General features: G+C 43.1%; 1 protein-coding gene across 4 annotated transcripts in view; it reads left to right on the plus strand.

Moving 5' to 3' along the window:
• GRIA1 (glutamate ionotropic receptor AMPA type subunit 1) overlaps positions 1-23,824 on the plus strand; it is a 132,628-nt gene that overhangs the window by 96,967 nt on the left and 11,837 nt on the right. For all 4 annotated transcript variants that reach the window (XM_075715445.1, XM_075715446.1, XM_075715447.1 and 1 more), the window contains 2 exons: positions 18,663-18,861; positions 19,427-19,674. In XM_075715445.1, coding sequence (XP_075571560.1) covers positions 18,663-18,861; positions 19,427-19,674 — 447 coding nt within the window. The remainder of the gene's footprint in view (positions 1-18,662; positions 18,862-19,426; positions 19,675-23,824) is intronic.

Below are 23,824 nucleotides of genomic sequence, written 5' to 3' on the forward strand. Positions count from 1 at the left end.
GTCTCAGACCTGTGAACTTGGAACCTCAAACTTGGGACCATAAAAATACCTTTCTAAATTTATGGTTGGGAGTTCTTTTGAGGGAATTTACAGAAATGCAAACAAGATTTTCTAAAGCCACACATTTGCAATCAATATTTGTCAGTCATTTATTTTGTTGTCATTAGGAAAAAAGGTCATTCTCGCATTATAGGAGAGCTATAAAATTCCAGTAAAGTAGGGAGAAATAATACAGTAGGTGCCTAGTGAAAGGTTATATGCTCTGTGCCAAAGATTATGGAGCACACTGAGAGGCTTTAAGTATTACTGGCCTTTAGAAAGGTCAGAGAAGTACCAAATTTTCCTTCTGGTTCCCATTTCAGTCAATAGTTCTGCTGCCTGAAAGTTCAGTAGGACCCGAAGTCCAAAGGGTTCCTAAAGGGACTTTTGGTGGAGACATTTATTCTCTGTATAAATTGATGACTCTTGTGATTACTTTTAGATAATTTTTCTTGGAAAAGCTAGCACAATATAAAGTGGCTGAAAAACTCTATGAAATGCAGAAGATGTAAATCTGTGATAGAGACACAAGCAGAGACTTATTTTTAAAATAATGTCTGGGAATACCTCCTTCATTTTTGAGAGCTGTATTCCCACAAGTCTTATGACAGAGATTTTGCCTGCTGCAGAACCCCATGGTACACATATCTTCTCAACACCTTGTTCATAGAAAGGCATTAAAAAAAAAAAAAAATTAAAAGCATAAGAACTAAAGCTGCAAGCATGACTCTGATAGATTTTCCTACTTATTTGCACAAGTAGTATGCCCAGTAAGTAATGTCTGTAACAGCTGAGGGATCTTTCTTGTGGTATGCGTATATTCACCTGAGGCAGGACCAGAGATGAGCCAGGGTTGAAGTTTTTGACACCTCCAGTGTTTTGTGTCCAGGCAGAGGTACTTAGGATTTGTGAGGCTGAGAAAGGGTTAATGAGCTATGGCTTGGGATGTGGATCATATGTACCCATCATTCCCAAGAGGTCTGCTCTGGATGTTGGTTGGAGGTTGGCTGGTTGGTTGGTTGGTTGGAGAACTTGTGGACAGGTCAAGCACCAAAGCCACCAGATGCTGCAGGACACTGCTGTCGTTCGCCCTCTCCACAGCTCCAACGGGCACAGCATGTCTGCACTGCTCGCACACACCTGGGTTCTACATGCAAGCTCATTGGACCAGGAAAGTTGCTTGTCCCTGTTTAGGCTAAGAACATTTTTGGCCAGGTTTGACTCAAACCAGAGGTACTGCCAGCCATGAGAATGTATTTACAGACAGTAAATTTTCTGTATTTTCTGCATTTACCTGCCATGGTGACATCTGAAGTGATGCTCTGACAAAAGCAGATGGCCTTTTTCTTTTTTCCCCATCCTTCTTTTTTTGGGCTTTGTCTCCCTTCTCTTCAAGGGAGATTTCAGCAGAGATACATGTCTTGTGGGTGAACACAGTAGGCAGAAGTTAATTTCACACTTGATGGAATGGCATCTCAAGGAACGAGAAGGAGACACAACTCCATCAGCAAGTGGAGATAACGCTGCGCAGCTCAGCACAGCTCCCATGGGATGGCGGGTGGAGGCCAGGCACCAGCTCATTGGCTATTGGATGGCAATTTGTCCAAATATTAATGAGCTTGGGACAGCGGGGAAATAAAAGCCTGCATGGCACTTTGTTAGTGACAGCTTTTATGAATATGTTTTATCATCTGATCATTGATTAGTAGGAGTCCAGCTGGAGCATTCAGAAAGTCTTCCCAGCAGAGGGAATTTCAGCTTTATCGCTGTCTTATAACACAGCCCTGTGCGTTAGGATCAGGTTATTGCCATTTTCATTCTCATTGTTGTTCTTGTCATCATTATTCTTATTTAGTTTGTGTTCCAAGGAGGAGTGTGGAGAAGTGAAAAGCTGAGACTTTGTGGAATAGCAAATTTTGAAACATCTTTAATAAAAAGTGTTGGGGGGAAGATCAGTGGTTTTGATCCAAATAACAAGATTTGCTCTAGCTAAACATGCTTTGAATCACCATTTCAAAGTGTTGTTTTACTTTGCTTTGAAAAGGGAAATGAGAATGATTCTGTCATTGTTATTTTAATGTTGTTAATTTGATCATCCTGATAATGAAAATTACAGTTTCACTGAAACCAATATTTTCCCATGGAGCACAAGAGCACTTTCTGACTACAAATATTTGCAAGAAGACAAAATTTGAAAAACGAAATATAGGACTTATTATAACTCCCAGTACTCTGAGTACAGCTCCTTGTGATGGTTGCAAGTGGAGGGGGACATTTCTGTGAAATGTGAAAGCAATGAGGAAGCAGAAGAGTGAGAATTTCCGTAGGATGTTGTTGTACAGAAAGGCTCTGAGTGCGCTCTGTATTTCACATGATTTTTCACATGAACCTAGTGCAGGATTTCTGTGACACATCACTTAGAAATGAATGCTTGGTAGAACGACATTGTGGGCAGGTGGGGATCTGCTCTATTCCAATATATTTCCTATATGGTTGCTTCTAAACTTATCACTACAATCTCTCAGCATCTCCCCAGTAATGTATTAACCAACATAAATAGCTTCTGTTATACATCTGTTCTGTCATTCTCTCCCCAGCAGAAAGGAGCAAGTGCAGGGGCGTATTTTGTTTTTGTAGAGGTTTTGGTTTGTTTATTTCAGTTTTGTTTTGGGAAGGAGTAGGGGAAATTTGTCTGGAGGTGTTTTTTTTCCAGAGCATGTTTGTTTTAAGTGCATGTGCCACTATGCCTTTATCATAAAAAAACGTAAGATCAAAACCGCAGACACATCACTCAGCACAGCGGGTGGTGAGGTTTGCAGCAGCTCCCTGCTCTTGTAAATGTGCATTCCTCAGTCTCAGACCAGTCCCCAGGGAACTTCAGTCCCCCCACAGAGACAAAAATTTGCTTTTGAAGGAAAGTGGCATCCTTTTTACGGACAGTCTTACTAGCCAGAACTTTAATCATGCTTTTAAGTATGCTTGTCACAACCTACCAAGCACTTTAAAGATACACTGTGAATTTGATGACCTGCAGATGGCCAAGACAGAGCGTAGCTGTGGGTTATGCGCTCGTAGCCTCTTGTCCTGAGGAGTGAGGCTGCTGGGCATGAGGTCAACTGGTATCCTTGAAGCTCTGAAGCCTTCATGTCTAGGCATAGACTGGATGAGTGTGACAAAGGCCAGGCAGTAACCAGTCATGGAGAGTCCCAGCCGTAGCTGGTGGCAGTCTCTGTTGTGCCTTTGGATGCTGCAACATGAGCATCAGCAAGGAATACATCCCTCCTAAGCCATAAATGGAGTGACTTGATTGTAAGTACATAGCTTCAACCAAGGGAAGCTCTGAGCTCTTGGACATTTCCCACTGGAGTGTGTGGTCCCCCTTCTGCACAAGACTGACCAGCGGTCCCACTGGATGTGGTTTAGACACTGCTACGTGGACTAATTTGTCCTGGTTGAGGTGAGATGGTCACTGTCATTGCCCTTAAAAGTCTGTGCTTTCAAAGTGTTGGCTGATACACAGCAGAATGGGGGAGAAGCGACATTCTGGAGTTGTGAGTAGTTTCATGTACATAGTAATGGGCAGAAATCAGTGAAGTCTGAAACGGGCCATAAACCATTAGGTTTTGCAAAGTGCCACCTTAACTTCAGAAAACAGTCATGAAATTGCAAAAGCACTCATTAAATGTGAAATACAGACCCTGAAACGAGATTGTCAGAGCAAGCATCAGAGGTAATAAATATCCCACAGCCAATAGCGAGAGCCTGCAGCAAGAGAAATGTGAAATAAATATGACTCACATTGTACCATTTTTCAGAAATGTAATTTGATAAATTGTCTTCAGAGCTTAAAATAACCCCAGTGTGTAGCAGCTGTGGAGAGTGGGACCTCGCTAACATCCAGTTTTGTCACTGCCATTCCTCGCTCAGGATGGACCCGAGGCCTTTGAGAATGAGACTGAGGGGACATCTGGGCTTCTCGACCTCCTCTGCAGCAAAACAAAGCATCCGAATTTTTCATCTGCCCCATCATTTTCTACAAAATAAATTATTTGATCGGTGTGAAAAGGATAAAAAAACAGGGAGCAAAATATATATTTTTGTTGTCAGTTTCCTACCTTGATCTTCTATTTTTTATTATCTCAAAATGTGTATCTTCATATGGTTTGAGCCCAAAAAAGACTTCCTGTATATTGGAGAATATTAAATTTAATCCAGTTACTCTTCCTGTGACTCAGAAAACTTATGTTTGACTAAAATTAAACACAATTCCCTAAAATATAACTCCCAGAAAGGCATTTATTCTTCCGTGAAGATACCACGAGATAGAATGTACACAGTTTCTCTCAGCTGAGTGACTATAGGACTCTTGTCTCCACTGGAGTTTGACAAGAGGATAAATATCACACAGTATCACCCAGTAAATGCAGCCATTCTGTGCGCCCCACCAGAGGAAAAATAAACAGACATCTTCAGATATAAACCCAGATTCATGGGGGCTCTCTTTATACTGTGCTGTGGAAACAAAACACGTGTATTTTGGATTCAGATCAAAACATACCATAAGTAGAAGGGAAATGTATGGTCATATCATGACATGGTAGGACATCATGTCACAATACCTGGATAACACAGCTTGAAATTGCTTATTATAATGTGCATGACTGAAAACAGAGCTAGAGATGCCCTGGCCAGCCTGCACTGGAAGTGAAACAATGAATGAAGCTTTCATCACACCCTGGGCCTGGGAGAGAGCCAGACTTGAGACGGAACATTTTGAGAGCATCAGCAGGGATGCATGAGCAGGAAGAGTTTTTGTGCCAGCTGGTTTGTGCAAGGTGCCGTTAAGGGAGCACTGCTGGGAGGTGGTTGGGCCATACTAGTGTGCCCTAAAGACCATGGGTGTTTACTGTGTGCAAGGAGACATGGCGCAAGATGAGGGAACTGGGATTGTTTAGTCTGGAGAAGAGGAGGCTGAGGGGAGACCTTATCGCTCCCTACAACTACCTGAAAGGAGGTTGTAGCGAGGTGGGTGTTGGGCTCTTCTCCCAAGTAGTTAGCAATAGGACGAGAGGAAATGGGCTCAAGCTGCGTCAGGGGAGGTTTAGATTGGATATTAGGAGAAATTTCTTCACAGAAAGGGTAGTCAAGCATTGGAACAGGCTGCCCAGAGAGGTGGTGGAGTCACCATCACTGGAGGTGTTCAGAAAACGGGTAGACGTGGCACTTTGGGACATGGTTTAGTGGGCATGGTGGTGTTGGATTGATGGTTGGACTGATGATCTTAGAGGTCCTTTCCAACCTTAATGGTTCCTAGTTTTACTTTCATTAAAATTAATCCAGCCACCCAGTCAGGAAACATGAAATTGCTACTCTCCCCTTAATTGGTTTAGTGGTGGATTTGGTACTGTTAGGTTAATGGTTGGACTGGATGATCTTAAAGATCTTTTCCAACCTAAATGATTCTATGATTCTATGCTTGTATACAATTCACCTTTCAGCTGACTTGGGATAAAGAGTTAAATGGGTCTTAACTTCCCTGCAGAGTCCAGCCCTGGAGCCAGTGCAGGGTGCAGTGGCACGTGCCATGCAGTGACGCCCTGGCTGGAGGGGAACATGCTGCTTAGGGAGGTTTGCTCACAGATATGATGAATGAATGCACTCTGAGGTGGGAAGGAGAGAGATAAATGCTGGCTGCTATCCAGTCAATAGATGTGATCTATTATTTATAGGCATCTTGTGGACATCATTATTTGTTTTTAGTGACATGGAAACAATGCACTCTGGCTGATCTATATAGTGTGTAGCTGGGCTTGTATTTCACTGCACTCCTTTGCAGGCTTTCAGTTGCACTCAATCATAGTGGTTTGTCTGTGGAAGAGTAAGTATGGTATTTATTATGTACCTGTAATTAATGCTGAACATTTTCTTCTGCTATTTTTCCTGTTCAATTACAGTTCTTTTTAGATCAATTGAAAAAATCAGAGGAGACTTCAGCCATAGAGCTGGTGGAAATCACAGCAAAATTGCTCCACAAGTTGTTGAGGTTTTTTTTCCCTGAACTAGCCTCTAGAGATTTTGAAAAATAGCAGCACTTTTAAGTTTCATCAAGATGTTCCTAGTACTGAAAGATTTAATCTGGTTTTAGACAAGACCTAAATCAGAAACTGTTTAGGACAAAAATTTTCCTTTTTTTAGTGAGAGGTTTGATTTGGGTTGCTTCAAGGGAATTATTTCTGTTCTGTCCTTTGTCAACTTACATTTGCAGGGTACTTACTTGTTTTGCTAAAAATTTAGAATTAGGGAAATTAGAACCAGCTGCACTTACCAATTAAAAGGATTTTAATTCCTTCCTGAAATGAAGGCTGAGCCTCGGTGTTTATTTGGTGACTCTTCTTGATTTCAGGAGGCATCTTCTCTGACACTCCAAGCATCTGCCTCTCTTTTTGGGCTGATGCACGGTTCTGGTGCTGTCCTTGCGGTACCCATTTTAACCTTAAAGGGGACTTAATTTGTCCTGAAGAGTCACTGGAGAGCTGTGCAAGCTCTCCCAAGGCAGGAGTCTCACAAGCAAGGAGGAAAGATTTGTGCTTTCGTTTCTTATCTCGCACTGTTTGCACAGGAAGGTCTGGGGGTGGTGGAGTGGAGCTCGCTGGCAGGGCTTGCTGAAGCCTCTCTGGGGACATGGGAGACAGTGTGCTTGCTCCTACAGACCAGGCTGCTGACTGCCATTTGGATTCACTGTGCAGTTTCGAGGCAAAGGGCGTAGTTTTGCAATGAAGGAAGCAGCACTTTGTCGTTTCCTTGGGGAGCACATGCAACCTGCAGCTCATGCTGGGGCTGCCCTGGGGGACAAGGCAGCCGAACCAGCCTGGGAGCAAGGTTGGTTCAACATCCCTGCTACTCCTGCTCCAATGTGGGGTGAATCCAGGAGGTTTGGAGGCTTGTCCATGGGGACGAAGCTCAGGACCATTTATTTTTGGCAATTTGCCTGAACTGGTGAGCTGAGGTTGGTCTTTAAGAACAAAAGGAAAAAATTAGGATTTGAACTTCTGGAAAGTCCTCTTTCCTTTTAAAAATGTACCAAATGATTTTGCAATTATCTCTACCTGGCAGAGTTAATTATGTCCAGGGAGAGGAAATTCAGGTCACAGGGTAACAGCAGTACTTGCAAATCACCAGGAACTGATGACCACACTTATTTCTGAAACGCACTTAACCAGAGAAAGTGACTCACCAGAGGAGCAGCTTGACAAATTGCACAATATCTAACTAAAGAGTCCCCTTTGGAGCTTGTGCACTTCCATGGCAACCAAAATGTGGCAGCCAGGGGAAAATGGAAATTCTTTTAAAATAGTCATCCTTGCCATCCTCTTTCTCATTTGGAAGAATGCTGAAGGATACAGAGGACTCAGAGGAAGGAAATAACTGAGAGAATGTTGTTGGGAAAATGCAATTTCATCTGTAAAGGGAAAATTAATCTTTTGGATTTCTACGCTCTGCCATCTGAAAATTTCTAAATGCTGCAGAGGTAATGAATGTTTCCTCCCCTGATCTGTAGGCCACTTCCTCAGGATGGTTTCCCCATCAGGCATATCTAGTCACTCTTCCACCGCTCTGACTTCAGGCCTTTACCATTGAGGTTGCTGGGGGACAGCAAGAAATTTGCTGAAAGTCCCCCCATTGAGTGACAGATTTACTAATCATTCTACCAGCTGTGTTTAAAATAAGAAGTCAAACACTTGATCCAAAAGCAGATTTATTAAGCTAAAAATATTTTTGCAATCTCTTTCTTCAGGACTAAATAAATGTTTCTCAGTTTTGATTGAAAACGAAGTTAAAAATAGCAGGGGGAAAAGTGCATTGCCTAGTTTTTTAATCGATTGGGAAGTTTTATTAGGACTTCTGTGATGTGGAAATGGCATGTGCTGCTTGTGTTTCTAGTGCTGTGCACTGGCTCAGGATCATGAGTGATTCTAAGATTTATAGGGGTGCCTCTGAGATTTATAGCCTTCTCCTGACTCTGGCAGGAGACCCTCTGAGGCTCCAGGGACTCCCTATTATGCTGTACTCCAACTTGCCAATTCTCAATCAGTAAAAGAAACATGCTTCTCTTTTCATTTTCTTCCCTCTCGATAACTTGTTATCCCCAAGCAGTCGGCTCAGCTGGGGTCCGACATCCTCCAAGCTGCAGTCAGGACTGCACATGGTTGTGTCTTCCTAATAGCTAGGTCGATTGCCAAGGGTTTTTGTCGAAGAATAAGGGTTGTGAGGAGCTGAACGACCTCCATCTCCCTGAAGTGGTGTCCTCTGCAAGGCCACCTGTCACACACTGCTTTAATGTTGGCACTCCAGAAAAATATTGTAGCTAAGATGGGAAACCCTGAGCATGTTTTCACAGGGAAGCCCTGCTTAAATAACTCTTCCATATGCTGTACATCACTTTTATCAGCACTAAGGTATCATGTGCACACTGTCTGGATACACAGGCGAATGAGCATTGAACTCCTCAATTCAAATTATTCCAGCTTACAACACACAAAGCATCCACAGTTGCTCTTTGCTGGTTCAATCCCCAGAGCTGGCCAAAACCTCATGGCCTTCCACTGGGAGGCTCAGAGTACTTCTCTTATTCTACTATTTGGGATTTATTGTCTGCTTTTATCCCAGATTTTATCCCAACTTCTTGTCTTGGTAACTGGGGAAGCACCACACCCCTTTTTACAAGTCCAGGAATGCATACATATAGCAAGCAGTGTCCATTGTAACACCCCAAAACAGTGAGCAAGCAAAGACAAATTTATTGAAATATGACAGAGGTGCTAGGTTGTTCATTGTGAAAGGCTTGATGAAGCTGAGTAATTGGGAAAAGCAAAATGTGGGTCATGCCAAGAAACAGGGGCAAAAGCCTTGCTGTGCTTGGACAGGGTCTGGAATTGGAGGAGGCAGAGCATGGAGTCACCTCTGAAGTCCTCCATGATGGTGTCTTGGTCTCCCTTCCATTTTCACTTGGATCAAAGGAGCCAAGTGACAGCTAGGGATCACCTGATTCATATCATCAAATGGTAGGAAAGGGCATACAGCTTGTGTACACACCCCTTTCTTTAAGCAGTAGCATAGTTTATGGCATTCCACCTATTTAATAAAATCATCCAGTAATTCTGACTAATGCCTACCCAGAAGAGTTGCTGCTTACCCTTGGATCCAAAGGCTAAGCAGCAATAATCTAATCATGGTAATCATAACTTACTACTTTGATCTTCAGATAAAAGAGCCTATAGAAGTGCAAAAGTGTTACATCACTATTATTTGGACAACTTCAAAGCACGTTATATACACTAATGAATTCTCCCAACACAATCTGATGAGAAGTAATAGGAGGCAAATGTGTGAACTGGGGAGTAGAAAGGAAGAGGGGAGAAGATAAGTCCTCATATGGTGAAAGGGAAAAGCAGTAAAAATAAGTACCTGTACACTGTGGATAGGTGATAGATGTGAAGAGGGGTCCATGAGGGCCCGGCTCCAGGAGTCAAGCACATGGGATGCTCTCCCATAGGAGGAATTTTCTCTTCTCCCTCATTTCTTGAAGCTCTCAATAAGAAGAAAGATCTCAGGCTGCAGAGTGCCAAACAGAGGGGGCAGCTTTTCATCTCAGCAATGCTTCCAAAGCCTTTAAAAATAATTAAAAAAAATCACCAAATGGATCTTAGCAGGTGAAATAGGGGCAGCAGAAACACTGAACATGTTTTCCCTTCACAGTTTGGGAGTTTTAATGTTAAAAGACAGGCACTCCTGTGCACATAAACCTCTTCTAAAAAACACTGGCTGGGGAGACCAGACTCATTTCTCACCACTTCTACAAGGGATACAGTATGGCCTGGTAGAAAAAAAGGAAGGCTCAAAAGTGAAAAAAGAGAAAATGTGGCTTGTACAGTTTTAGTGAAGGACCACATTTTAAATTAGAAATGAGAGAGAAAACAAAGGGACTATTTGGGAATATTGCTCAGAGTGAAAATCTTCCAGTGCAGAAAATACTCTCCCCCCAGAAAAGGCTTTTCTCCCATCGGATTGGGAAATTTGACAAAAGACAAACAAAAAAACAGAGCAAAAAGAATGAAGACAAGGCACCCTGGAAGAAGTCTGAACTAGGTTATTGTAACATTGCCCAGAAGTCTCAGAAATGGAGCTCTAAATTGTGAGCACGTGTAGATGGCTAAATAGGATCTTGGAAAAATTAAGAACTGGTAACATATAATCCAAAATATTTTAAAACTTTGGGGAAAAAAAAGAAGCTTTTTGTTCAAGCAGACTTTGAAGAAGAGACTGAGAGAGAGCATATGAAATCTAGCAACACAGGAAAGGATATTAGCACAATAGGCCATTGTTTAAAAAGAAGGATGAGTGCTGTTAAATTTGGGGCCACCTGAGGCTGAGGATGTTCCTGAGTAATGAATCTCCTGGGCGCTCCAGCAAGTGCTTCTGACAAAATTTTATGCTTGTCACCTTGTGAGTTTTTCTCAGCAAAGCGAACAAATGTCACCAAAGTGAGAAAAATGCATGAAGAGACTTTTTTACAGTGAAATTTTTTGCTCAGAGGCATGACGAGAGCCATTTTTTTCCCTTGTAGCAAAAGCTGGCAGAACTGCAGAAGAGGGATGACTTTGCCTTTCACCAGAGCTGCTGAGCAGCCCGAAGCAACCACGTGTCTCTCAGCAAACCTCTATCTAAGTACTCATCCCTTACATGCTTTAACTTGGTCAGCCCTGAACTGGTCAGGCAGTTGGACTAGATAATCACTGTAGGCCCCTTCCAACTGAAAATAGTCTAGTGTAGTCTAAACTACCCTGGTTTGCAACATGGAGAGGCACACTGTGCCTTCATTTAAGAAGATGACAGTGTATTTCTTTGGATCTATCTGTTCTGCCCTTCAACCACACTCTTATTTTTTTATTAGGGTTCCACCTCATCCCTCTATCCTAACCCTTTGTTTAGAATGGTTTTTTTTAGCAGCCCTCTGGAAAAGTTGGGTATATTATGCTGCACTTTTAGGGATAAGCATCTCATCTCAGCAGCCAGTTCTGACTGCTCAGGGACAGCAGCTCCCTCAAGTGAAGGACATACCTCAGTTCAGCTATGTAGGAGTGTTTTTATACCATGGGTGGTACATGGGTCCTGCTGAAGTTGAGGGGGGCTAATTGCCCCTGTCAGTCCATGCTTGCTTGGCATCTAGTGCTTCCAACACCATACCTCGTTAGTTGAGCAGGTGAGTTGTATTAGTTGAGTGTCAGCCGGCTGTATTTTGTGGCCATTGAGGACCACAGGAGGGCACAACATACAGACTGCTATCGAGTCCGTAAATTAATTACCCCCCACATAGCTGGGCCCATTTGATGCTGCCTCTGCCTACTGGGATTGAGTGTCTTGGGAAGGGGAAATGAGCAAAGCAGCAGCTCAGAGGTACATGCTACCTGGTGACCAATGTTTCAGGCCACCCATCCAGGTGAAATTCATAAATATGATTCATCGTCTTCTCCCACAGCTGGGAACTGAATTAGGGAGATGAAGTAAGCTACCCTGGATCCCATAAAGTAGCAGGGCTTCCCAAGGAACAAAAAAAAAAAGAGCTCCTGGATGCTAGTCCTCTGGTCAGGCTGTTAGGTACCTCTTGCCTGTCAAAATGCTAAGTGAATGTCTTGAAAACAGCACATAGCTGTTCCATGTAGTCATGCTTATACTTAGCACTGCAGCAATCCAAGCTCCAATGACTGGAGAACCGCAAGTGGCATGATGCATTTCTGACTAAGCAGGAAAACTCATTTTAGAAAGAGGTTTTGCCCATTAAAGGGAAATTGAAGAAAAAAGTGCCAACATATTCTGCAAAAGAAGGGATGAAATGGTAGGAGAAGGGACCATATACTGCTGTCCAAGGCCAGTAGCTTAGGCAGAAAGAAACAGTAAATAAAATATGACTTATAATTAAAGCCTCCCAGATACACATCCTCCCATTGAATCCGGGAGATTCTGCATATTTGCAGACAATATGTTCAGTCATTGCAATATTTACACAGCAAGTGACCCCAAGGCCCCTTTGTAAAAGGACTTCTGCTGGGATTCTGCAATCCATATTGCCTCCTTCCAGCGCGTTGGCTTTGGAGGTTGGATGAGCTGGCATGGTTTGCCTGAAAATGTGAGAAAGAGCAGATCTCCAGCCCCTGTACAGATGCTAAGAACTCTCAGATTTTTTCCCTCTTTTTTTTTTGAAACAAAAATTAAAAAAAGGAAAGCAGGAGACAGCCAGCATGGGACTCCCAGTACCTGTGCACCCTCAGCTTTCTTACCGTGTCTCACTGGTTGATGTTACCCACAAGGAATCAAAATGTGCAGCTGTTAGCTCTGTAGAAAAGTTGTGAGGGGAACTGAAGAAGGAATTTGTACTGCTGGGAGTCGTAAATGAGAATGTCAATAGAAAACATTCCTTCTCCTGTGTTTCTAAGGGCTCTCTTCACACTCTGTGTTAAAGCCCAGCACTGCAGTCAGGACTCCAGACTCTTGTACCAGGAGGTAGGATTCAATAATAAGTAAATGCAAACTAAAATGGCAAGAAAAATAATAATACAGCATGGACAGAGAAACATGCATTATAATCACTCCAATTTCATGATGAACAGTTGGTAGCTCATTCAAAACTATCCATGGCATAGCAGAGCGTAAGAGGATAACAGCTTTGCAGCATGTGCATGATGGATGCACCCAGAGCTGTTCCCAGCTCCACAACCCCACGCTAAGTTTGTTCCTCTACCTATGACTATTTACAGATTTTTCAAGCAAATCTTGGGGTTCATGTCAGGGTCGGAGATAAAGTGGTGAGACCAATCGTGCCAGATGGTCTGTGACACACAGAAAAAACAAAGCTCATTTACATTGACAGAGTTAAATGTTGAAAATTTGTTTAAAACAAGCGCAAAACTGGAGCAAAATGTTTTCAACTAATCCACTACCAAGTCAATCTTCAGATAGACCCATGAAATTATCTAGAGTCAGTGTCAAATTAGCAGAGTAGTGTCAGAGACCAGAGGATCTGTGTGGGTAGAAGACCAAAAGGGGATTTGACCCACAATCAGTAGAACAAGCATATAAGAGCTTTTCTTTCAACAGTTTTGCATAAATTCATTCAGTGACAAATATGTCAGTTGACTAAGTGAGCCTTTATTAGAATTGAATTTAACAGCAAATCTGGGAAATCCTCCCAAAGCAACTATGGCTTTAGAATCCCAGATTTGTGCTTCTAATTAAAACGCTGTCAGTTTAGGTGTAATTCTCTATAAGAAATGGATTTGGGGAGGGGAAAGGGAGAAGTGGGAGACAACTGAGCTGCTGCTTGAACATTTTTCCAATATACAATTCCAATTGTATATTTTCTGATGATCTTGTTAATGTTTTTTGCAAAATTGTATGATGCTCTTCTAATAAGATGGCAAAGCAGAGGCAAACTCCTGTCGGCTTTTCCTACTTTCTGTAAGGGATAAGATCAAAGACCAAATTGTTTGATCAAGGATTGCATTGTGTTTTGAGAAATAAGAGATTATAGCTGCATGATTTTCTTTTTTCTGTGAAGAATCCATCAATGCCAGGCTAGAACATAAAAAAAGAATCACTTCATGGGAACAAAGGGAACTTACAATTCTTTTCTGTTTTCTACTGGCAAAATGCAATTGCTTTTGCAAGGAAAGGTAAAAAAAGAGTCACCTAAGTGAGAAAATCAAAGTGATTAATTTCAGCTTGGTCATCTGCAGTTTTTCCATTAGACAGATATAAAATAGCACATTCCAGAATTTTCTTTTAAATTATACATGTGGTAGGTAAGGATTTAATGTATTATAAAAGCTGAAAGAAAATTATTTGTAATGAGAAAGCAGAAACAAAATTGTTTACCATGTTAAAATTACACCTTTTAGCCTTTCAGGAATGAAACATTAAGTAATAGAAAAATGCAAAGCTTGGATGGACCCAAACCAACCATTTTCAGGATGCTACTTTTAGAGGACATTTGCGGCCATTATCTTTTCATTCCAATTGAGAATATTAAGGTTTCATTTACAATTTCAGAATTTTCCATGGCACTGAAATTCTGGTTCCCAGGCAGCTCTAATTTTAAGTAGATTATGCACTGTGGATAATAAGGGCAGAATATTTACTACTTACTCCTGCAAGGGTAATGTTGGAAAGGAGGGTGCCGTCCTTGCTGCTGTTCTGTGGGGGCAGGCAGGACCCCAAGTCAGGGACAGGATGGTGCAGGTGATTTTAGCCAGCACAGGCAGGGCTAGAAGAAGAAATGAAGACATCTTAATTTGGATTGTGTGAGAAAGAAGAGTGTAGGTGCAGAAGGAATAATATAGGTTGAAAAATGTGCGGTTTAGTCTATCTAGCTATTTCATCCCTTTCCGCATCCCAGAATTAGCCATTCATTAAAATCTCTTTCACCATTATTCTTGCTTATTTTATTCCGATTTTTTAGATCCTCCTATTCATAAGAATTCCTATGATAATGAATGTGAATAAATCCAGATCAAACAGACAAATCCAAACATCCCAACCTTAGTATATCTTTAAAGTACTAACCAGTGTGCTCTATCTCACCTTAGTGAGAGGACTGACTCACTAACTCGTTTCCACACAGCAGAGAGCTGATTGCCTTCATGTTATGCTTGAATGGGTATGGGGACATGTAAATTCTCGATTCAAGAGGATTTAAACCCCATACTGCCCATTAGTGAAGAGAAATGAATTTTGCTAGGGCTCAAGCTGCAGAACATTTGTTAGTCAAGTGGAAGGTCATTTTCTGTTATCTACTGTGGAGTGAGATTTTCAAAACCTCAAAGTGACTTAAAATTACAAGGTATATCTACTCCTCCGTGACTGCTTTTACTAGAGCATAAACATAACTCTAAGTCCCACTGGCTTTCAAGCAGGCTTTTAGCTCCCAAGTATTGAAGACACTTCTAGAAATGGGACATTATCTCCTAAATTACAAAGACATTTTTGCAAATGTGTCCCATGATGCTAGCTAGCACTGCTGCTCTCCCGCTTGGTCTACAGAAGTAACAGAACAAGATCGTAATGGATATTGTCTTTCCAACCACTGGCTTCTGGTAAGCAGCAACAGGCATTGGCTCAAAATCTAATTAGGCAATATGGTTATCCAGAGAAACCCAACGTGTCCTGTTTAACCTATGTTCACTGCTATTGAGCCATAGGGATGTCACATGGGATCGCATCTCCTTGTGTGATGTTTCATCATGACTATTATTATATTTTTTATTGTATTGTACTAGCCTCCAGGAGCCTTCATGACTGGCTAGCACTCGCTTGTGTTAGATGCTACACAACCACAGAGCAAAAGGACGATACCCTGTAGAGCACATATGCAGAGTGTTTTCTCCGCTGCGTGTTTACAGCAGTTTAGATGCACAGCTTCTAGCCCCAAGTCAATCTAGCAATAAGGGCAAGGCCTAGCCATGCTGGCAGTCATAGCAAGCTGTTTATCTACTCTTCTTTCCTCCACTGCCTATGAGAGCGAGCACTCACCTCCTCGCAACATCTCATGTCATGAGGAGAAATGACCAGCACCAGCAGCAGACACAACCCAGATGAGACTGGTGCATGATACAGATGTGCACCCTGTCTCATCTGGCTCCCATGGGAAAGAAGTTACAGCTCCCTCTCCCTCTTTACCCAGCCCTCCTTGTTACCTCCTAGGTACTCAAAAGTAACTCATAGTTACTTTTTCATGCTGTCAGTGCCAGGTGCGGAGCCAGGAAGCATAAGCCATCTGCAGCTGACAGCAGGCAGCCCCCGTGGGATAAGGCAGTAATGAATATCACCAGGATGTCGAGGGTCTAGAGGCAGGAATCCGGCTGACTGCCGCTGAAGGGATTGAAACAAGTCACAGAAATATCCCAGCTTCGTCAGGAAGGAAAGGCTATATAATTTGCAGCTGGAGATGAATGTGATTATTTGCCATGCAAATGGATTTTGCCAGCTCAAAGTGGCCTTCATCAGCAGAGATTGTTGTATTTGCCATTATCCGGTTACTTTTGTTTAATGCCTCTGTGCCTTTTCTGAGCACTTCCTTCCCTGAGCACACATCATCCAGACTAATTAAAGACAGGTATTTTTTTCCTCTTCCCATTAATCCGAAGACATGTGAGCTGAATCCATCGCTGCCTCCTTCCCTGATCCCTCTCCAAATACGAAGCAAAAGGTAAAGTTGTTTGCACTGGCAGTCCTGCAGGCTGAGTATTCTCTGCAGATGGGAAGCATGATGGTCACATTTATCTCACCTAACTTTAGCTACTTAAAAATTAGCTGCTTAGTCCAGTCTAGTCATCCCAGTTCCTTCAAAATTCAATAGAGAGTGAGGTCTGCAGAGGGACCTCCTCCCAGCATGAGCTAGATGGGGTGAATCATCCCTGGGGGTCCCTATTCAACTCCAGAGCTTGTTTGGTGAGTATGTCTCTCTTAGTTAAAGATAGGGTAGAAGAACAGTGCCCATCTGCCTGTCTTTCCTACCGCATCCAGCACTCCCAAAACAACCCTCTGATCCCCTCTTTGGCTAGCAGTGATGGGGAGGCATAAAAAGTAAGTAATCTGGGATGAGGGACCATCAGTTTGCTTAGCCATGTTGCTGCAGTTGCCAGTGAAGGAGGAACTTTGTGTGAGACTGCCGGGTGGGGTAACCAGCATCATGGTTGGAATGGTTATGGTTGGAAACCATGCCTGAAAAAAATCTTGTCATACCTTTCCTGCTTTTTAAGATGGGCATGATTAAGAAAAGTATTTGTTAACTCCCTAGAGTATCACCTTGGAGATGGGTCCTGTAGACTTCCCTGAAAGACCTTGAAAGGTGGATACCCTTCAAAGTCATTCATGGAGCTTGGGTTTGTGGTGAGATGGACTTTGCTGCCCAGTTTCAGAAAAGCCCATGGAAGAAGAAACCGGAGGGGAGGGCAGAGGCTCTGCTCCGAAATGAGGCCCATGTGCAGAGGAAAGCCCGACCCACCTCTAAACATAGAAATCCTTTCAGTCACATCTGTAAAATACACTGCTTGTCCTTTGTGTCGCTGTGCTGTGATCATTCTCCAGGAGTGTGGGGCTGACAGCACATGTGGTGGGATGGGTCTTATTTGCACGTATTAAAACACGTGCTTTCTGCTCTGCCCCATGTGCTGCGTGTGTGGGAGCTCAGTCGCTGTGCCTGCTTTCTGCTGCGAAGTGATCTCAAAGAGTTTTGACTAAAGAGATTTCAGGGTGGGTTGATCTAAACAGGGAGATGACATGATGTCCGCGGGAGCAGCTCCTGTCAGATCAGCAGCATTTAAAACCAGACTGGACAAACTGGAAGGGTGTCACCTAGATAAGTTGTGCAGCTGCTGGGCTATGTGGGTTGAGGCTCTTTCCAGCTCTAATTTTGGTAATTAGCAGGGTGTGGTTTTTCCCTTAATGGAGCGATGGAGCATGCAGGTTGGTTTGTCGTGTTAAACCACAGTAAACCACAGCAGCTGGACCCAGGGCTTCACGCAGACCCAGACACAGCATGGCATGCACTGTCATGACCCAGTCCAGTGCCCTTAGCTGGACTGGGATATCTCTGTTACCATCCAATAAACCATATTTCTGTGGAGTGACTCAGGTCAGCAGAAGGCAACCCTGAGGCATGGTTCCCTATGGAGAAATAAACAGTGTTTCTCACAGGCAGGTCCTCCCTCGTCAGACTGTCTGGCTTTATAAAATAACATTGTAAGTTACCTTCTGTCTGGGACAGTGCTCTGCATCTAGAGAAGGAGCATATAAATAATTTAGACAGAATGCATGAATACTGACATCACTCTAACATTCTATTCCACTCTTAAAAATTATTTGAAAAGATTTTAATATAAATTAATGCCTGCTTGACTTATTTGCCTCTATAGCTATCCAGTGGTTACAGATAATTGGCTATTTGATTGCAGCAAGTGCAAAATACCTAGATTTTAAGGCGTTATTATGAACATCTCATCTAACCATCTGCTGAATACAAAACAGGCAATGTCAGTAGGCAAATTATTCATTAAAGCCGTAGCTCCTCTCTGAGCTTCAGTGTCTTATAGAAAAACACAGAGCTTTGATTTTAAACTTCAGGTGATGGAGGAGCTGACCTAGTGATCCCAGCAGGTCTGTATATCTGGTCTGGCTCCATGCTCGTGCTCCTTCCCGCTGCCGGTACATGCCACAACACAGACCTCGCCAGAGCTGCTGTTTGGATGGGCATTGCCCTGTCCAGCTAAACCTTCCTCATAGTTGTCTCCATGTCTTAATATTATTATTTACTCTGAAAGGAATTGAAAATCGAAGCAAATTCAATCAGTTTATTGCTGATTTTTTTTCACTGTGAATTTTTTATCCCCCCTCTAATTACATTGACACTTTGAAAAGTAGATTGAGAACTGAGACAGACCTTTGGCTTCCCTGGAAGTAGCTGGAGAACATGTCTTTGGGTAAATGCCCAGGTAAATGATGGGTCTGCAAAAGCAAGCTGCACCCTTTGGACCTTCACACCCCTCCTGTCTGACTCTCCTCTCTGTGTCCAGGTCTCTCTCTGGCCGCATAGTCGGTGGCGTCTGGTGGTTCTTCACCTTGATCATCATATCCTCCTACACAGCTAACCTGGCTGCCTTCCTCACGGTGGAAAGGATGGTTTCTCCCATCGAGAGTGCAGAGGACTTGGCCAAGCAGACAGAAATTGCCTATGGGACCCTGGAAGCTGGCTCTACTAAAGAATTTTTCAGGGTAAAAAGTAAACATTAATGCAAACATTTTGATTAGCCCCTTGTTTGAGAAGTCCTCCAAGCCCGTCCTCCCTCATCCTCAGCACAGGTCTGTTTGTAGAAGCAAGAAGTCTCTTGCTTCCCCTTACCATGTCAGGACCTGCTGAGCTTGTCCTTTGAACAGCAAAAATCCAGTTTTCCCTGTGCTGTGCAGAAGGCTGGCTGTGTCTCCAGTACGTGTGATATTCTGCAACTGTAAACACAAATATGGAATATCCATGTGCTTCCCCACATTACCGAGCAGCTACTCTGAGCAGCTCCAAAAGAAACCATCTCCTGATTTCCAGCTTGGTTTGCCCTTGGTTAGATCTGCAAAATGACTTGCCATACACAAATCTGTGGCAGAAATCAGGTGTTGATCTGGGCCCTGATGAAGAAATGGCAAGAGGTTCATTAACATGCCATTATCCCTTTTGCCTTCCTTGGTCCATCCGATATGTGGGTCTGCGTTCAGTCCAAGCTGGAAATCTCAGCTGGCACCCAAACTTCTGTTAATGCTTCTGTTGGGTTTCTGCTGTCCTACGCAGCGATCCAAAATAGCAGTGTTTGAGAAGATGTGGACATACATGAAGTCAGCCGAACCCTCCGTTTTTGTGAGGACGACAGAAGAGGGGATGATCCGCGTGAGGAAGTCAAAAGGGAAGTATGCCTACCTCTTGGAGTCCACGATGAATGAGTACATCGAGCAGCGGAAGCCTTGTGACACCATGAAGGTGGGAGGTAACTTGGACTCCAAAGGCTATGGCATTGCAACACCAAAGGGGTCTGCACTGAGGTAAGTAGCTTGGATTTGCTTTCTTTTGCCAAACCACCCAGCAAATCAATGCAATGTATGCACACAGTTCAATCTCCATTGCCATGTTAATCACAAAAGCTTGGGGCATGGAGGTGGGGGAGGTGGAGGGAAAGGGATATGAAAACTCAGTGGGACGTGCAGGGAAGTAAAACACCCAGCTCCCGTTGAGCAGCAATGGGAGCTTCGAATTATTCAAGCCCTGCATTTGGAAACGATCCTGGCTGATCCACTCGCTATGAATGTGTCTGTTGTATTAGGTGATGGCAGGGAGGCTGCTGTGGTGTAACCATTGGTTTCACAGAGCATTATCTGGAAGGGACGCTCATCCTGTGCCATGTGAACTGCACAGCTTTGCAGAGTATGGTATTACCCTGGCTTGGATCTATGCTTGCAGAGGGAGTTCTCATGGGGAAAGCATTTTGGTGTTTCCTAAAATGAAATGTTATTTGGGAGAACTGGGAAGCCAGTTTTGACAAAGCCCTGCAAAAGGTGTGCATTTTCATTCAGTGAGTCAATTCAGACCCTGGCAAGTGCCAAATTTATGGCACATCCAAAGGGGCACAAACCCTGCATTTCTGAGCCCAGACCTGCAGCTGTCACATGCCTTTGCCTACCGTCATAAGAAGTATCTTCAGAGACCTTGCTTTAAAAAGGACAGCTCTTAAAAAGTACAGACCCAGATCTGAGCCAGTAGCAGAGCTTGGGCCCTGCACACAGCCATACTCCTGGACATGAGCTGGCCCCCTGCAAAGTGCATCATGCAAAATGACCTGCTCAGAGCAGCATTACCACAGTCTGCACACTGCGATGATGACCAGAGTCATGCCAGGGGTGCTGTTCCTTTTGGTAGCAGCCATGCAAGTTACTCACGTTATAATCATGAGCAATATGAGTTGTAAGGTTTTAGTGGGACTAAGTCCTCAGAAGCCATAGCTTTAAGTAATCCAATCAATGGTCCAACTCATTTAGTTATTTATTAAACATATTTTGATCAAAATATTTTGATCAAAATCATATGTGTGGCCTTATACTTGCTTGCTAACATAACCCAGTGCAGAGGCATTTAATTCATAGTCTCTGGATTACTAGAAACCAGCTGAGCATTTGCTGATGCATTAGTCTGGTCACACAGCTCCCAAGCCAAAGCCAGCCCAAAGAATCGAAAATCTATCAGCTGGTAGTGGATGAGGCCCAAGGATTTTGATTACTACATTTATTAAGTCAGCTCAAATTGGATTCAGCACTTCCCATATCAGCAATTGCTGGAGGTAACTTTAGAGAAGCTCATGAATGCAGTGCAGGTGGTCCAGAAGGCAATTCTTGCATCCAGCCTGGTTCAGGCTCTGAAATGACTTGGGGCTCTCCAAGTGAAGGTGGATATATTCTCACAGCTTTGAGATGTTTTCTGTTGCACTCTCTCCAGTGTTTGTTTTCTGTCTTGCAAATACAGAAATTATGATACAGGGGTGATTCTATTTATTTATGTATTTAAAAATCAATCTTTTATCCTAATTTTCATGTTATAAAAACAAACAGGAACATCCTACCTGTCTTGTAATTTTTGGCACGTGAAGGAGCCATTTATCATACTTCTAAGAAAAATAAAGAACAACAAAGAAAATTGGATCAATCATTTTCATTTTGCAGCATCAAAAATCCCTCTGCTAGGCATGATTCCAAAAATTCCTAACATTTCTTTCTGTTTCCTCTTTTTCATCCCGGCTGCATGTAGAACAAATTTCTTATCGGCCTAATGGCAAAGGAGGAATGCTTGATTTTCCATCCAATGGTGTTTCTTTGGAACAGTTGCTGTCAGTTTTTGTCCCATTATGTTTGTTTTGTTCCTGTTGTATTAATTGTTTTAATCTTGGCAGTTCCCTACAGTCATCATGTAGTGTCTGTTTTCCCCTGGGGGTCCTGCATGTGAGAGGTTGTCCTGAGCAAGGTGACATTCATGAGGCATCTGTATAGCACGGTCAGCCTGTCTCTTATTCAGGCTTCATCTTCACTCACTTCCATCCACAGAGTAAAAGCTCTGAGCCAGGTTTGGAGGTACACATGAGCCAGGCCTATCTTCGATCAGGTGTTTTAGAAGCTGGGCTGCATCTTGACTTTTGCTGCGACCTGTCCCTTTTGTAGCTAGACAGGTTTTCCTACATTTAGGATAGCTGATTAGGAAACGATCCTAGCGAGATGCTAAATGAGACTTCACCATTGGTTTTCTTGCATGGGAAACAAGCAAGGATGTTCCCTGGCATGGGAACACAATGCCAGGATATTGCCACAGATGAATGAAAACAAAGTTGAAAATCCAGAAATAGTTCTGTGTGTTGTAGCAGGTGCAAACATCCCTCCCAAGCCATCAGTTAGGTCTCTTGGGCTGCTAAAAGAGCTTGCTTCTTCCTCCTAGGTGAATCTGGCTTTGAATATCTTTTGGCCTCCAGATGTTAAAATTCAGCGCATTTAGTCATGTCTGAGAAGGGCAATGATGGGAGGGCAGAAATTACACCTTTCAACACCAGCTAGTTCAAGGTGTGATCCTGTCTGACATGAGTTAGTTATGCAGCTGCAAAACCCATCCATTTACCTGGCAGGAGCTCTTCTCCACTGTTGGACAAGTGATCAAAAAGAGGGTAAAAAGCCAAATTATCCCAAACAGAGGAAAGAAAACCCAAGAAATCCCATGTGAGTCTGGACTCAAGGAATGGGGAGGTTTTTGAGATGGACATCTGGGAGGGCAAGTTCTTCAGAGCAGCCAGCCTGACAGCAAAGTTCCCTAAAATACAAGTCGGTTTTCCTAGGGTCTGTGAATAAACACAAAATGTTCCCTGTTAAAAACCTACCTCCTTTCGGGGCCCCAGACCTCTCAGTCTTTCCTCAAAATGCTCTCAAGATGAAGTACTGTTTGTTCTGTTTATCCCCTATGAGCTGAAGAGAGAGACAATTAACTGAAACGAAGCTTCCTAGGAAAGATAACACATAATGCTTAGCACATGGCCCCAGAAATCATATGGCTGATACTGTGCTCAGGGAAATTGCAATGCATTTACTTTGTTAACACCTTGTACCCACATAGAAGCTGCAATGTATTTTGGCTCATTAGTTGACTAATCTTTTGCAGATGGTTCAGACATCAGAGCGCTAATTAACCTGTATTCAGTTTTAGAAGACAGAAATAATTATGATTTACTTAGTGTCAAATTCTTTCTGGAGCTACACTCACATGGTTCCATTGGCTTTAAAGGCAACCAAAGTTAGATGCTGACCACAATACTGTTACAGTAAAGAAGGGAAAATATTCAGCCATCTTCAAATCTACACCTTTGCCTTCTCTTGGACTGGTAGCAAGTTTGACTGCATCTGGATTTTGCTTTTTGAAGACTGGATTCTGCCTGAAGGAGGCTCCCAGTCCTTGTGAAAGCTTCAGTGCTTGGATGGGATCCCAACAGGCAGAGCCATCATGGGCTTGTGGAGGTCAGCACATCCCTCTTGCTCACAGGCTTTTTTAGAATTGCAATGTAAGAAAAGAGCCCCCTTGGTGTGGATTTCTTGGTGTGGTACACAGTGCTACGTGCCCAAATTCTCTGAGATGGGAGCTGCAAGGTCCTTGGCCTTTTTCAAGATCTGTTTTATTGATATTCAAGGTCTGCTGGTGGATGGATTAGCCCTCCATCTCTTCCATGCTTTTTAAAGCCCTCTCACGTTTGTGTCTCACTGTGCTTAGCTTTTTTCCTCTTCTTCATGCAATGCCTACACCAGCATTGCACCTGATACCCAGCATCCAGAAACAAACTGTGCCCATGTGCAGAGCCTATAAAACTCACTGCTGCACATCCTGAGTCAAGCTGCTCCCTCAGATGTTTGCCACTGAAATCAGTGAGAAGTGCGCAGACACGTCTGAAGGCAGACTGTGGCACAGTATGGGTTTTGCAGGCTATCCTAAATCAGATCACTGGTCTTCTTTCTAAATGGTAGAGTCTGCTCAGCATCCAGACTCATGCAATGTTTTCCATGACTGGGGAGATGCGTCTATGAAACATTGCAGCCATCCAAAAGTCTTAGGTGTTCTCAGGTGTGTATGTTTTAATGGTGCTGCAACCATCCCTTGACCTTTTGGTAACATGGCAAT

This window comes from Pelecanus crispus, chromosome 8 (assembly GCF_030463565.1).
Source record: "Pelecanus crispus isolate bPelCri1 chromosome 8, bPelCri1.pri, whole genome shotgun sequence".
NCBI lineage: Eukaryota > Metazoa > Chordata > Aves > Pelecaniformes > Pelecanidae > Pelecanus > Pelecanus crispus.